The sequence below is a fragment of the Phyllostomus discolor genome, chromosome 13, assembly GCF_004126475.2.
Source record: "Phyllostomus discolor isolate MPI-MPIP mPhyDis1 chromosome 13, mPhyDis1.pri.v3, whole genome shotgun sequence".
NCBI lineage: Eukaryota > Metazoa > Chordata > Mammalia > Chiroptera > Phyllostomidae > Phyllostomus > Phyllostomus discolor.
Genome location: NC_040915.2, coordinates 55,587,133 through 55,603,055, shown reverse-complemented (window position 1 = coordinate 55,603,055; position 15,923 = coordinate 55,587,133). Strand labels below are relative to the sequence as shown.

Genomic DNA, 15,923 nt, shown 5'->3' with positions numbered 1-15,923 from the left:
TCCCAACTGCTCCCTATTAACTAGGCCTGGCTCTGAAGGCCAGAAGAACAAGAGACAGAGAATTTCTTTTCCCTTCTCTCACTCTCTAAATACCACTCATACCACGTTTAAATAGTTCACACAGATTAGTGGTGGAGACTATGATGTTTCTCATACCACTTCTTTGAGGTGATTATAACCCTACCTTATTAATAAGAAGGCAAAAAAAAAAAAAAAAACAATGGGCAAAGGACCTGAATAGGCACTTCTCAAAGAGGACATACAGGTCGCCCATAGACGTGAAAAAAATGTTCAACATTACTAATCATCAGAAAGATGCAAATTAGAGCCACGGTGAAATATCACCTTACACCTGTCAGAATGGCTACCATCAGTAAGTCAAAAACAACAAGTATTGGCAAGGATGTGGAGAAAAGGGAACCCTAGTGCATTGTTGGTGGGAATGCAGACTGGTGCGGCCACTGTGGAAACCAGTATGGAGTGTCCTCAAAAAAATTAAAGATGAAACTCCCTTTTGACCCAGCAATTCCACTTCTGGGAATGTACTCATATCCTAAGAATCCTGAAACACCAATACAAAAAAATAGTATGCACCCCTCTGTTCATAGCTGCACTATTTACAATAGCCAAGATCAAGATCTGGAAACAGCCTACATGCCCATCTTAGATCAGTAGATGAAAAAGCTGTGATACATTTACACAGTGGAGTGCTACATAGAAGTAAAAAAGAAGGAACTCTTACCTTTTGCAAGAGCATGGATGGACCTGGGGAACATTATGCCAAGTGAAATAAGCCAGTTAGTGAAAGACAAATACCATATGATCTCACTTGTATGTGGAATCTAATGAACAAAATAAACTAACGAACAAAATAGAAACAGAAGCATAGATACGTGGAACAGACTGACAGCTGTCGGAGGGGAGTGGGGTGGCTGGATGAAAGAAGGTGAAGGGATCAGCCAAAGAACACGTATGTATGCATGACCTATAGACACAGACGATGATATGGGATTGCCTGGGAGGGGGGAGCAGGGCAAAGGGAGAAAAAGTGGGGTCCACTGTGATAGCACGGACAATAAAAGACAATAAAAAGGGCCAAAAAAAACACCAAAAAGTTTTCAATTTAAAAAAGAAAGAAAGGCTCAGAGACATAAAGTGACTGTCTCTCAGCTGAATGAGGTGAGAGCCAGGCTTGTCAAACAGAACTTCTTACTTACAGCTCCGTCCTTTTCCATTATAGTGTGCCTTCTAGATGCTTAGCCAGCTTACGGCATGATGGGGTACATGTAGAGAGGGTGGGGGGCTGGCAAGGAGACCTGTGTCTTTGGTGGTAGGGAGCAGGCAAAAAACCATGGCCTCCTCTGAAGGGCCCAACATCATCTTAGCTCCAATCAGTGATTATATTGCCTTAAAAATCATTGCAACGCAATCCAAAAGCTGCGAGGGGAAGAATGAAACGCAAGGACACCTCGGGGGGAGAAAGTGCTCAGGGGAGAGGCGGCCCTGCTGCTGTGCCCACCCCCAGCTCCGGCCCTGTCTGTAAGGGGGGCTCATGGCTGGGCTGGCATTCTGACCTTCATTTCAGAAATGCAGAAACGGAGGAGAGAGGGAGTAAAGTGACTCATTTTCTCTAAGGATACCTGGAAATTCGAAATCTAAAAGTTTCTCTTTAGATAAAATCAGTTTAAGGGGACAGGCCACATGCAGGTCTTTAGAACTGAAATGTGTCCGTCACTAATGATTTTTCACCACTAGAAGGGGATCCACATAATGCTAAGGTAGTGCCTCTTGAGTTGCTTAGAGATCCTAACCTTGAGACAGGTTCTGAAATCCTTCCAGCTAGGATGCTGGTGACGTCTCCAGCCCAGGGGAGTGGCTGGACCCAGCCCCCAGGAAGAGCACTCCTCCTATTGGGCCAGAGTTCCCAAAATGCTCCCAGTAAGTTTTAAACTGAGGGTTATGCATTCATCATAGAAAAAAAAACCCCACAAAATGGATAATCAAAAAGAAAAAAAACCCCGCCATTCTACCACCCAAAGATCATTACTGTTAACACTGACATAAATTTTATGCTGTATGTATATGTAGTGTAAATGTAAGCATATAAGTATATACACCCATTCTATTAACATTTTTATTAAAATGTACTGTTTTGTGACCATATATCCTATTAATATATTGGAATTTTTTTCCCATGTCAATATGTAAACTTCCACTTTATCATTTTAAATGGTGCCATGTTACTGCATTATTTAGAGTACTATGGCTTCTTAGTTGTTTTTAAATTACAGAATATTTTACTCATATAAGCAAATATACAGAAGAATTGCCATGGTTTATTTAATCTCCACCACCTCTGGAATTTCTTTTCCTAAAAGCATCTGGTAATTTCAGTAACTAATATTGGAATTTCACTTTATAGTTTATAGTACACTTCCACATACATTATTTCATTTGATCCTTACTACCACCCTCTAAGGTCAGTAATTATTTTTCTCATTCTATAGGTGAACCTTACAAAGCCCAGAGAGACTAAATTATTTATCCAGAACCCTAAGTCCAGTTGATGTCAAACTGCTGGCTGGTCCCAGAGACAGGCCCAACTCGTGGGCCGGGCAGACCTCCGTAGCAGGCAGGGAGGAGGTGGGAGTGGAGGAGGAACTCCCCCAAGCTTCTCCCGCCTCCGCACCTCAGCATTTATGATGCGTGCTGACTTACTTGTTTCTCGGCTGTCTCCATTATGACCCTGTGTGCTTTTTGAGAGCAGACTCCTGTCTTCATTTCTCTCTCTCCCCCTGCTACCCCCCACGGTATTAGCATACAACATTCAGTGCTTCCTGGGCCAGTGTGGGAGCGAATGAGTGAATGAACAAATGAACAAAGAAACAAATCAACCAAAGGGGCACAGAGAGAAGGAAATCGCATTGGCTGGATTTTGACAGCTTTCTTTCTCAGTGCTTCTATTTCAGTTCAGATATTTTAATAAGAACCCATGTTGGTGTCTTTGAGTTTTTGTATTTTCTGCAGGTTTTGGCCATCACTGCAAAGCTCACACACTGATGATGTGTGAAAAAGCATGGTCAAAACCAAGGGCAAGGAGAAACTAGTTTGCAAGCCCCAGCCATAACTGGGATGAACCACACTCACCTTAGAGGCATCTCTGAAGTTACCTTTACAATATCCCTCATTTGGAACTACTTGATATTTATGATACACCTCACTTGAATTGCTTGTGAGAACAATAACTCAGCTTAGTAGCTTGTAGCATAGTTTATGAGGGTTGTTTGAGGTGCTATTATTGTTGACAGTAAAAGCTGCAAAGAAATTTCGGAACAAAAATCATTTAAATCCCATCACCTAACAAGGCCACTATTTTTAATTTTGCATAATCCCCCTCAAGGGCTTGTCCGCGTGCACATTTTTTCCCCTAGTTGTCATCACGAGCACACAGCATTGTTTTCTGCTTTTTCCACTGAACATTATTGTAAGAACCCTCTCCCTCCATTTTTCTGCACTGACTTCATAATTATCTTTTTAATGACCGCATGATCCTCTACCGAACTGATACACGTCCCCCGGTGTTTGCCGTGTGAGGTGTTTCTGATTTTCCACTGGCCCGTAGGGCCGCAGTAAACATTGCTGTGCACACAGCCCTTGCGCTGGTCGGAGGGTTTTCCCAGAACCCCACGCTCCCGGGAGCGGCAGCCGGGTCTCACGGCGCTGCTGCTGCTGCTGCTGCTGCTGCACCGAGGTTCCTGCGCGCCGCCTGTCCCCAGGCTGCTTCAGCCCGTGTCCGGCGCTGGTGTGCTCCCGGTTTCAGGGCAACCTCATCAGTGCAGAATGTTCTTTAAATCATTTGTTTGCTAATTTAGTAAAAGTAAAATGGTGCTTCAGGGCTGCTTTATTTTGCATTTCTTTGATTATTAAAACAAATTAGCATTTTCCCCTCTGGTTACTCTTTGGATTTCCTTGGCTGTGAGTTGTCTGCTCACAGGGTTCTTCGCCTGTTTCAGTAAATTTAAATCTCGATTTTTAAAGAAGTAAGACCAAGTAAAATCTTTATACAAATAGCTATCGAATTTTTAATATGTGTTTTATGTATGTTCCAGTATTGTGTTTGCCTTTTGCTCTTTTATATATAGATTTGTAGTAGAAAATGTCTTATTTTTGAAATAGAATCTGTCAGTTTTTGTTGTCGTTGTTGTTGCTTCAAAGCACAGAAAGCCAACCCCCCTCTGGAGAGCTAATAAATATTTAATTCTACCTTCTGTTATTTTAAAGTCTTTAATTCATCTGGATTATATGTGAGTGTAAATCGAGTTGCAAATTACATTTTTTTCCAAGTTGCTAATCAGTTATTCCAACCTTTTTCTGTCCCTTTCATTCTCTTAGGAATTATACACCAGATGAAAGGTGATTATGACACTGCACTGAAACTCCACAAGACCCACCTGTGCATCGCCCAGGAGCTGAGTGACTATGCTGCCCAGGGCCGCGCCTATGGGAACATGGGCAATGCCTATAATGCTCTGGGCATGTACGACCAGGCGGTCAAGTACCACCGGCAAGAGCTGCAGATCTCCATGGAGGTAAACGACCGCGCCTCCCAGGCATCCACGCACGGGAACCTTGCTGTGGCCTACCAAGCCCTGGGTGCCCACGACCGGGCCCTGCAGCACTACCAGAACCACCTGAACATTGCCCGGGAGCTGCGCGACATCCAGAGTGAGGCCCGGGCCCTCAGCAACCTGGGCAACTTCCACTGCTCTCGGGGGGAGTATGTCCAAGCTGCCCCCTATTATGAACAGTACCTCCGGCTTTCTCCAGACCTGCAAGACATGGAAGGAGAAGGGAAGGTCTGCCACAACCTCGGCTACGCGCATTACTGCCTTGGAAATTACCAGGAGGCGGTGAAGTACTACGAGCAGGATCTAGCACTGGCCAAAGACCTTCACGACAAATTGAGCCAAGCGAAAGCTTACTGCAACTTGGGCCTAGCATTCAAGGCTCTGCTGAACTTCAGCAAAGCTGAAGAGTGTCAAAAGTACCTGCTGTCCCTAGCTCAGTCCCTGAATAATTCCCAGGCTAAATTTCGAGCCCTAGGGAACCTGGGTGATATATTCATCTGTAAAAAAGATGTAAATGGTGCAATAAAATTCTACGAGCAGCAGCTGGGCTTAGCTCACCATGTAAAGGACAGAAGACTGGAGGCCAGTGCGTATGCAGCGCTGGGCACTGCCTACCGAATGGTCCAGAAGTATGACAAGGCCTTGGGTTATCACACGCAGGAACTGGAGGTGTATCAAGAGCTGAGTGAGTTGCCGGGAGAGTGCAGAGCTCACGGGCACCTGGCTGCTGTCTACATGGCCCTTGGGAAGTACACGATGGCATTCAAATGTTATGAAGAGCAGCTGGAGCTAGGGCAGAAGCTGAAGGATCCAAGCCTTGAAGCCCAGGTCTATGGCAACATGGGCATCACGAAGATGAACATGAACGTGATGGAAGAAGCCATCGGCTACTTTGAGCAGCAGCTGGCCATGCTGCAGCAGCTGAGCGGAAATGAGTCCGTGCTCGACAGGGGCCGGGCCTACGGCAACTTGGGGGATTGCTACGAGGCCCTGGGTGACTATGAGGAAGCTATCAAGTACTATGAACAATATTTATCCGTGGCTCAGAGTCTGAATCGCATGCAAGACCAAGCCAAGGCTTACCGGGGCCTAGGAAATGGACACAGGTAAACATGACAGGGGACACGTGTGGCTGACAAACCTGCACAAAGAGCAGTTGTGACAGTGATGGCAACTTAAGGTCTGCATGTGGTTTATTGGCTACAGAATATTTTCATACATATCCCATTTGGTTCTCCCAGTGATTCTGTGATTTGGCAGGGGATAGTGTTACCCTTGTGTTATGGAGGAGGAAACAGGCCCAGAGAGGTTAGGTTAATCTCCAAGATCACACAGCTTAAAAGGGACAGCCGAGAGTCAGACCCAGGGCTCTCCGACCCCACTGCACTGCCTTTGTGACTACATCGTAACGAGCAGGAGAAAAGAGATGACGAGAATGGGAAAGATGAATGAATCAACTTAACCGATCTTTTCTGAAGGCCTCCCACATTATGTGGATGTATTTTTTCATACACCTGTACCCACCAATTATTCGGTCCTGGTTTTGTTGCTTTTAAGAAAAGCCGCCTGATAAAGTGTCAGGAGTGAACAGAATATGCGAGTACTGTCATTGTACTAGGTACCTTGCATGGACACTTGCTTAATATTTATAGCAACCCTATACTACTACATTTATTATCATCTGCTATGGGATGTGGGATTTATTATCATTTAGAGACAGAGGCTCAGGAGAAGGAATTCACGTGTCCCCACGCAACTGGTTTGGTCTGCCGCCAGAATCTGTGTTCTTCCCACTCCTAGCATGTCATCTCTCAGCAGCACAAAAAGACACTGTTGGCCAAGGTGATGCTTTTCCTTCTGAATGTGGGGAACCCAAGGAGGCATCTGTGTCTGCAAAATATATGGCCTCTCCAGATAGGCAGGGGATTAGGGCTCCTGGAGTGGAGGAAGGGCAAGGGTCAAACTAAATCATCACCCTCAGAGCACTCCGAGGGGCTCAGGGGGAAAGATTCATGGCCGCAGTAAAGTGATTTCAAAAACATAGTCTAAGCGGCAGTGGAAATTGGGAGGCCCAAAGAACCAAACAGTTCACTTGCTATCATTGTGCCTATTAATATATTTTATGTTTCCTCTGGGGTGTATATCCCATTGAATCTCAGGCTCTTGGGAAGGTCACTAAGGGATGACTTTTGAATTGCTTTCCAGATTATGAAATTCCCCTGCATCTCACTCTAAGGGCACATGATAGATTTTAGCTAGAAGAGGAGTTAAGAGCTTCTATAGTAAGTGACAGTGACAAATGTTTTTCATTTTCTCAGGGGCTTTAGTATGTCTGCACCTGCACAAAATAATATCATTGCTTTTCTGTCTACATCCCCACAGGGCGATGGGGAGCTTGCAGCAAGCCCTGGTGTGCTTTGAAAAGAGGCTTGTGGTCGCCCATGAGCTTGGGGAGGCCTTTAATAAAGCCCAGGCCTATGGAGAACTGGGAAGTCTGCACAGCCAATTAGGGAATTGCGAACAAGCCATCTCCTGCCTTGAACGTCAGCTGAACATTGCCAGGGAGATGAAAGACCGAGCCCTGGAGAGTGACGCGGCCTGTGGCCTGGGGGGCGTTTACCAGCAGATGGGGGAGTATGACACAGCCCTGCAGTACCACCAGCTGGACCTGCAGATTGCGGAGGAAACCAACAACCCCACGTGCCAGGGCCGCGCCTACGGGAACCTGGGCCTGACCTACGAATCTCTGGGCACCTTCGAGAGGGCGGTGGTCTACCAAGAGCAGCACTTGAGCATCGCTGCCCAGATGAACGACTTGGTGGCCAAGACGGTGTCGTACAGTAGCCTCGGAAGGACCCATCACGCTCTGCAGAACTATTCCCAGGCGGTCATGTACTTACAGGAAGGTAAGGCCCGTTGGGGTCCCCGGGTGTGCTCTGAGGTGGAGCGCCTTTGAGGCCCCTGGGAAGGAAGTGCGCACAGCTTGGGGCCACCTCAGGAAAGCGGTGTTCCCGGGTCCAGGACGCATCACCCGCTGGTCTTCCTCGGCTAGCTGGCCGCCCCAGGGGCAGACGCCCTCCTTGCTTTTAGGAATCCTCTAGTAAGTAAACCACATTCTCCCAAGGTGAATCAAATTCGATCCAATCATGGAAAATACCCATCTGTTTCAAGCCCCAGTGTCCCTGTAGAAAATATTTCAGAACTGTACAGAAGTCGATTTTGATGCAGCAGCTGAGGTCTAACCCTGAGCATCAGTCTGAGCGTCACTCAAGCACTAGATGCGGCCTCCTTCCTGGGTTATGGCCTTCAGTGCTTGGGGTGGCGGCCCAGGAGTCCTCGTCCAGGCAGGCCCCCAAGTGGCTGTTCCTCACCCCCTTCCGTCCCCCTGTCCTTTCCCTGTTGGTTTGGTGCAGCTTATTAGCAATGTGTTTACTCTTCACCTCTTTGCACTTCTCCTCTGGGAAGCCCCTCCCCTCACCCAGGCACACTGCACCCTTTCATCTGGGGAGGGAGATGGCGGTGTGATGTTCTCCGCTCACTAGTTGAAGGAAAGTGTTGCTGGCTTCAAGCAAAAGCTCTCATTTATGGTTTCCAAGGGTTTTTGCATGTACAGTTTATTTAATTGGATTTAATTCTCACGGTAATCTTGAGAGGTTTTTACTCCCATGTGCAGCTAAGTAACCAGACACTCAGGGAGTACAATGACTTGACCCTGACCCTGTGGCCAGTCACTGGTGGAGTGGAGCTCAGCCCAGGTTTTCAGACCCCAGGCACCTCGTAAGCCCCTCACCTCCCAGGAGCAGAGGAGGGTGTGGGCAGTCAGATGCCCTGTTCCTCTGAGGCCCAGCTGGGAAGCCGGGAGGGGGCGACAGAAAGCAGAGTGGAAAATGGGCCAGAGGCTGATGTTTCTCTGCTGAGGCTGGGGCGGCTCTGGCCTGCAGGCCGAGAGGTGACCGAGAGAAGCTGAGAGTGACTTCCCAGGCCTCACTGGGCTCCCACTCAGTGAGAGGCTGCCTCAGTGCATTAAATACGTGAGTTGGCCTCGGGTTTCCTGAAACCTGACTGTGGTGGAATTCCAACAGACTGGGGGCGATTCTCAGTTGAATTTGTGAAAACTATTAAATTCAGACCCAGCATATGACAACCTTTCAGCTGTGTTCTTTTGTACTTCCTGAAATACTGTTTCCATAAAGCAGCTGCTTTTGCCTGAGATGTTGTAACATAATTCTGTATTTATGGGAAACTCTCAATTTCATTTTTATTGTTTCTTGTGGTTTTAAGTCTCTCGCAGAGACCTAAATTGTTACTGTGGCATCTCCATGGTGTCTGTTTTGTGGATGTGCTCCGGCAGAGTGTGGGTGCCCTCTGGGCCGAGCAAGACGCCTCGGCTCCTGAGGGGCGACAGGAGCAGGTCACCTGGAGAGCCCTTTCTGAGTCCTCTGAGCTGGGTCTGTTCCCTCTTGCACGGAGGGAACAGTTCGGGGGAAGCCCCCTCAGTGCTTTTTCTCCTGGTTTTCGGTGGGGGAGGCAGTAGGTCACCAGGTCAGTCACCCGCCCACTGCAGAAGCATCTCACAGCTGAGGCTGGTCTGAGCCCTTTGAACAAGCTCTGCAGGTGATGTGTATGGACGGCCCTGGTTAAAACCACCGGTCTCATCCAGCTTTTTCGTCTTTTGCAAATAAAGTAAGGGAGGCTTGAGCAATTTAGTGACTTTCCGTGGAGTTATGGAAGTAGTTTCTAGCAGACCAGCTGTAGGAGAGCTGGATGGGTGGGCCAGACCCCAAGAGGCAGAAGCAGATGGAAACTGGCATAACAGAGACTGTGACAGTCCCGTGGCTGTCAGCTCTTCATTGTCGAACCTCTGACTACGGGCCAGGGAGTGTCCCACATGCTGGGGACCCCGAAGGGGGCAAAGCAAAGGTCCAGCTTGCATAGAACATACCTGGGGTGGGGGCTGCCTTAGTGAGTTTTACTTCCAGCTTGTAGACCCCGAGCTGTCAGGGACAGCTGTGCTGAAGAATGAGTATGGTTAGCTTGTCGAAGGTTAAAACAACCAGTGTTCTCCTGGTGTTTACCCAAGAACCTGGTGTTCTTTCTCTTGTGTTTCTGTTCTGTGAGGTATTTTAAAATGTGAATAACGAGTATTATTTTTGCTAGCTAGCAACATGATTTAAACCTAAAATGCCATTTCTAAGTTTTCTGTGTTATGTGCATTTTGAAATGCATACTCTTTTATGAGCTCGAACGTAAGTATTGCTTTTATTTGCCTCTCAGCTGACTCAGTTCCTTTTCAAAAGCCTGAAACTGCATGGGCCCAGCGTGCTCAGAAGCAGGCTCCCATCTAGACTGCACTAGATTAGAGAAAGGAAGTCCTTCCTTCCTTTGTGTGCACAGTGGCGGTGTGGGAGCCGTCATGCTGCTTTCCGCACAAGCTAAGTCCTGTGTACAGAGAGTGAGATAATGAGGGCGAAGTGATGCTGAGAGCTGCTTAGTGGCCAGTACAATAAACGGTCGCCCTCCTATTTGGCTCCCACAAAGCCTTGGAGGTTGCCGATGTCCTGAAATTCAGAAGCTTACTGTAGGTAAGTGACCCAAACTGCAGGTGTCTATCTGAAAGCCATTAGAATGAGGACAGTCTCATTTAAGACTTCGGACTCCTAATAGCACTTGTTCTGCCACCCTGCTGAGGCACATCAAAGCCTCAGCCGTAAGGGGAAAACAGATTGGACATGAAATGTGTCAGTAGCATCAGTAGTAGAAGGCAGGGTCAGGCGGTGTGAGTGAGCTGCTTTCAAGAGCACATCAGATATGTCTCCCATCACCACCGATTGGATCTTGTGCACGCGAGATGCGAAAAAGCATCAGCTTGGCTTCTGTGCTTGACTATGGAACTGTCAGGAAAAGCTTCTGTCAGCCAAAGAGTTGGACTAGATCGGTTTCTAGGCCAGGAGTTTTCACTTGCAAAGCGAGGGGTTTCACATCTGGGAGGGTGGCAGGTTAGGTTCCATTCACTTCACTGTTTCTGCCTGTCTCGCAAAGCCGCCTCTTGCTGATAGCCATTGCCTGCGCTCTTCCTGGGGCGTCGTGGGAAGTCCTGGAAAGGTTGCTGCCATCACGGAATTTGAAGTGAGTGCCTACTCTGCCTTGGCTGATTCTGCTCTTGCCCTGAACTTGAATCAAGCTGTGTGAACATGTTTTACATACACCTGAGGCAGAGTTAGGTCTCCAGGAGTCCTTGGCAGGTGGGACGGTTTATCTTGTATGTGCACTTAAAACTTCTCCATCTGATTTCAGGTTTGAGGTTAGCTGAGCAACTGGGACGAAGAGAAGATGAAGCCAAAATTCGCCACGGTCTTGGCCTCTCCCTTTGGGCTAGTGGGAACCTGGAGGAGGCTCAGCACCAGGTGAATAGGGGAACCCCTGTCCCAAGTGGATTTTCTTTCCAGAATCATGGGAGACCTTGGGATTACTATCTTCGTAGTAATGACATTGGCCAGAAGGTGCTGACCTCCCCACTTGGGTTGACTTACAGGGTTTCCAGCCTCTACTAGCCCAGAAGTACTGAACACCAGTAAAGATTGTTGCTCAGTTGTATGATAGATTTCTCAATAATTTCTTTGGAATTCTTGTATTTTGTGCTGCTCTTCCTCATTAATCCTCAATATGAAATTATATACATACATATTATGACAGAAGTAAGGAATCTGAGAATTCATAATTATTAGATTTAATGTCCTTCTGGTATCTAGTTATACCAGTAGATACCTCTCTCCCTCCCTCTCTCTCTCCCCCCCACCCCCACATACACACAGAGTTCGTGTTTCTGTGTGTACACATCCTTGAAGAGCAGCCCGCATGCTGGCTGTGGGGACTAGGAAGCTCTCTGGAGTTATGGGTTCTGCTGGCAGGGTGGCGGAGTTGTGGGAAACACACGTGGCCATGAAGGCGGCATGTGAGTGGGGTGCCATGTGCCAGGCAGGGGGTGCAAAGGACAAGGGAGTCAAGCCCGCATTGGAGGTGCTCACAGGAGTTGAGGACATGGTGTGACTGAATTTTTGCCATAGCGTCCTGAAATGTTACAGAAATTTACTGTACTTTTTAAACTATTAGAGGCAAATTAAGAATTAATTCCTCAATTTAAAAAGTAGAACTGGCATTGGTGTAGTGATTTACAATTTTCAAAGTACTTTCACTCCCTGACTGTATTCCTTAAACAATCACGAGAGGCAGATTGATAACCAGTCCTCTTTCCAGAGAAGAAACCGAGGCTCTGGATTCTGAGAAAAGTCACACACCAAATTAGTGGCAGAGTTGGGAGCACATTCCTCTGCCCTAGTCTAAGTCCCTTCGTCTTAGCTTTCTATTTTTGAATTTGCATGAACTTAAAATTTGGCACCGTGTTGTCAGCATGTCAGTATCGGAGAAAAGCTTTGTGGTCTCGGTGACAGAGAAGCCCTCAGAGCAGCAAGAAGAGTGTCCCCTTAGGAGTGTCGAGTGTGTGGTTTTGTGAGTGGGTGTGGCTTGGGGTGGGGCCTGTCCAGCAAAGACCCGGCCCTGGGACACTGTTGCGGAGGTCAGTGTTGATTTAGCTGAACCGCCTGCGGAAAGCCGTCCCCTCCGGAGGGTGCGCTGCCTTGGTCTCACCCCCTCCCAGCCTCGTGCGTTTCCAGCTGCCTTATGCGTTTCCAGCCGCCGGTCCCTGTTCACTTCCATCCCTCGGGGCCGGCACTATGGCTGCATGATGCCAGGAGGAGAGGCTTTTTCTTAAAATTCCAGTGCAGCACTTGGTTGGATTAATAGCTGATTTTGTGTTTTACAACTTTCAGACTATACGTCTATAACCCCTGTGTTTCAGATCACTTTAGCTGTCAACAGTTGATTATGTAAGCTGTAATTTACCTGGTAAGATCTGACATTTTTCCACTAGGACCCACCTGGAAGTGGAGTCATCCTGTCAACCCTTAAAAAGAAACTCTTTAGGTTGTACACCAAAATGTGAGCAAAAGTTGTCTCTGGTCAGCGAATAGCGGGACAGGGGCTCCGGGGAAAGGGTAACGCTCTCTGCCCTCCCTGCAGCTCTACAGGGCGTCGGCCTTGTTCGAGACCATCCGACACGAGGCGCAGCTGAGCACGGACTACAAGCTCTCGCTCTTCGACCTGCAGACGTCGTCCTACCAGGCCCTGCAGCGGGTGCTCGTCAGTCTGGGTGAGAGCGGCTGGGGCGCCCGCTTTGCGTGTGTGCTCGGGTGTCCAGTTCGGTCAGTGCTTGCTGGGATGGAGTGTGGTTCGTCACTGCAACGGGCTGTGGGGCCACAGCCACAGTGCAGTTGTTGAACGCGTGTTTGTTTACTCAGCACACGTTCGTGGAGCACCTACTACGTGCTCTGTGCCAGCCCGGGGGTTAAAGTCAAGAAGGCCTGGTTCCTGACCTTGAGAAGCTCTCAGCCTGTCGGGAGACAGAAGGCCATGACTCCAGGGTGGTGTGGTGGATGCCGGGGTGGAAGACGCTCAGGTGCTGTGGAAACAAAGTGGGTTGGCAGGAGCCCCAGGGACCAGGAAGGTGTCCTAGAGACAAGGGATGCTTCAGCCAGGTGTTCCTCCTAGGTTCCCTCTCAGTATTCATGGGGAGAACCTGAGAAGACACCTGGCCCCTTCTCTATTTCCTGTGCCCACGCGTCTTTTAGTTGCTCTCTAGTAAATGCTTTTAATGCCTGAGTCTGCCCTCCAGACTGTGACGTAGTGGGGATTCTCCCAGGCCTGTGTGCCCCACTGCACTGGGGCAGCATGGCCTTCCCTCCCCTGGGCCTTAGCCGTCGTAGCCACCCCTTCCAGCCATCCTGGCCCCTGCCTCTTCTCAGACCCGTCCATCTCCGCAGACCATTTTCCCAGCCCAGAACTTGGGTCCAGGAGGTATTTATTGGAACTAACAATGTCTTTGAAGTCGAATGCTGAAGCCTTGTCAATGACCCGTTCTTTGCCGTGTATGTGTGAATACTCAGATTTCCCCTGGAAAAATGACCTGTTAAATGTACTCATTGCCTGAGATTACAATTTATATCTATTATAATCACAGTGTTAAGTCTGTCTAACACTTTGGGGCTGATTTACCAGTGTGCACGGAAAGCATTCCTGCTGTTCCAGTTAATAACTTAATAGGATAAAAGAAGGTATTTGCATACACACACGTAAATCCCCACTTTCTGCCGATACTTAAACTGCGGGAGGTGAGGCATCCTTGACGAGCTGTCGGAGCCCTAGTGCCTGGCCTCTTGCCTCTGCCTGCCGTCTCTTTGGACCCCAGTTCTAACAACACCTTCATAGCTGTGTTTACGGCACAAGCAGGTCCTGTGCACTGTGCTCCTTCAGCACCTCTAAGCAGTCCTCACTTGAAAGTATGTTGCTTGGTATTGTTCGTGCTCCAATATTTGTGTATTAGCTTTTAAACTAGATTGCAGCTTAGTTTCTTACAGGAAGTGGATTAGAAGTTGGATTGAAAGATTGAGGAAAAGCTTGAAAGAGAAAAGCAATTTCAAAGAACTAGAGAGCTCAGAGGTAACTTTTGCCTTTGGGGATTAGGAGAGACAAGTGTGTGTGTGCAGGGGGGACACCAGAGTGGAATGAGGTATCAGCTCTAGCAATAGTATCACCTGGCATATATATGGTGCTTTGAATAATGCCCATCATGCACAGAGACAGCAGTGGTGGGGGATGAGTCAGTGGGTAGGTCAATGTGAAGTCCAGAGGGGCTGCACTGAGGAGAGATTGAAAGATGGTCAAGAGCCAAGTCCTGTAAGGCTTATCTCCCAATGTCAAAACAGAGTCCAAGTCGAGCAGGGCAGGAAGAAGGTAACCGGAGTGTAAAGCATCGTGGTCCGAAAACCCAAGCGAATGGGGTCAGAACCAGGAGGCTGGGAAGCAACTCAGGACGTGGAGCAAATGCAGAGGATGAATCCTCTAAACAAAGTTGGCTCTCGTGGTGTGGCTGCAAGACAGGGGCACGCCGGAGACCTTAGGGTGGGGTAGAATCTGAAAGTGTGGAGTTTTGTAAGAGTGGGCCCTGCACCTGTCGTCTGAGGCAGAGGGTTGAATTTGCAACAGTTGTGGCTGAGGTTCTGCCATGCATTGAAACGCAGAGGTAATGAGGTTCCTGCCCAGGATCTCTGTGGCTGAAGGCCCTCTCCTAGTAAGCACATTCCCCACGGGGTCCTCAGTCTGTCCCTCTTGTCTCATAGGTCATCATGATGAAGCCCTGGCGGTGGCAGAGAGAGGTCGGACCAGGGCATTTGCAGATCTTCTGGTAGAACGACAAACAGGACAACAGGACTCTGACCCCTACTCTCCAGTCACCATTGACCAGATCTTGGAGATGGTGAATGGCCAGAGAGGATTAGTGCTTTACTACTCCCTGGCCGCGGGCTACCTGTATAGCTGGCTGCTTGCTCCTGGGGCAGGTAAGATCTCTTTCTGTGGGAGCAGGGCAATTATACACTAGACTGTGGACGTCTAATGTACAGGTGGCAGACACAAGGCCCTTGGGCCGAATCCAGCCCTCCACCTTGTTTGATCTGGCCCAGCACCTTGTTTCTACCCGGCGGCAGCGCTGAGCTCCTTGCCCCTAGTTAAGGAGTAGTTACCTTTATACAGTCCTAAATTACATTCGGCCCTTTGAAGGCAACCGTGAGGCTGATGTGGCCCCCGGTGAAAGTGAGTTTGACACCCCTGGTCTAATGAATAGAGGTGGAAGAGGTACGTTACCATAGATCAGACTAAGAAGCTGCTGTGGGCTTTCAGCAAAATCTCAGCCACGGCAGATAGCCCACGGTGGGGCATTCAATTAACAAGACAGCCCAGCTTTCTCATTCCCCCACGAAATCGCCGCTCCTCACCAGCAAATGTGGGAGCATTTATCAAGGAAGACGAAGAGCAGGAGGATTAATTTCACCAGCAGTCCTATTTTTAGGCAGCTGTTGTTTATTAGCTAATAAAGTGATGACTGCAAGTCCTAATGAGTTCTTTCTAGGTATGATTTAGTGATTGTGACTCTTTGTCATGGGAAAGTTAAAGAGACTGAGACAATAATGGCCACTCCTCTCTCAGTATACAAATGAAGTCTTATGCTGGCGATTTCTGAGTGTAGCAGAACCCATTTTAACCAGTTCTGTTCATTGTAAATCTATTTCAGAAGTAAAAATCTCCTTTGATTAAATTGGCATAAATGTGCAGGCTGTAACAGTTTCACTAAATACAGCACCACTAATTAGCTGCTAGGGCCATATTTTTTGCATAATAAAATGC

At 48.2% G+C, this 15,923-nt stretch overlaps 1 protein-coding gene across 3 annotated transcripts in view; it reads left to right on the top strand.

Annotated features, from left to right (window-relative positions):
• Positions 1-15,923, top strand: part of TTC28 (tetratricopeptide repeat domain 28) — a 558,547-nt gene that overhangs the window by 455,721 nt on the left and 86,903 nt on the right. For all 3 annotated transcript variants that reach the window (XM_036014252.1, XM_036014251.1, XM_036014253.1), the window contains 5 exons: positions 4,393-5,734; positions 7,011-7,534; positions 10,923-11,032; positions 12,705-12,834; positions 14,861-15,079. In XM_036014252.1, coding sequence (XP_035870145.1) covers positions 4,393-5,734; positions 7,011-7,534; positions 10,923-11,032; positions 12,705-12,834; positions 14,861-15,079 — 2,325 coding nt within the window. The remainder of the gene's footprint in view (positions 1-4,392; positions 5,735-7,010; positions 7,535-10,922; positions 11,033-12,704; positions 12,835-14,860; positions 15,080-15,923) is intronic.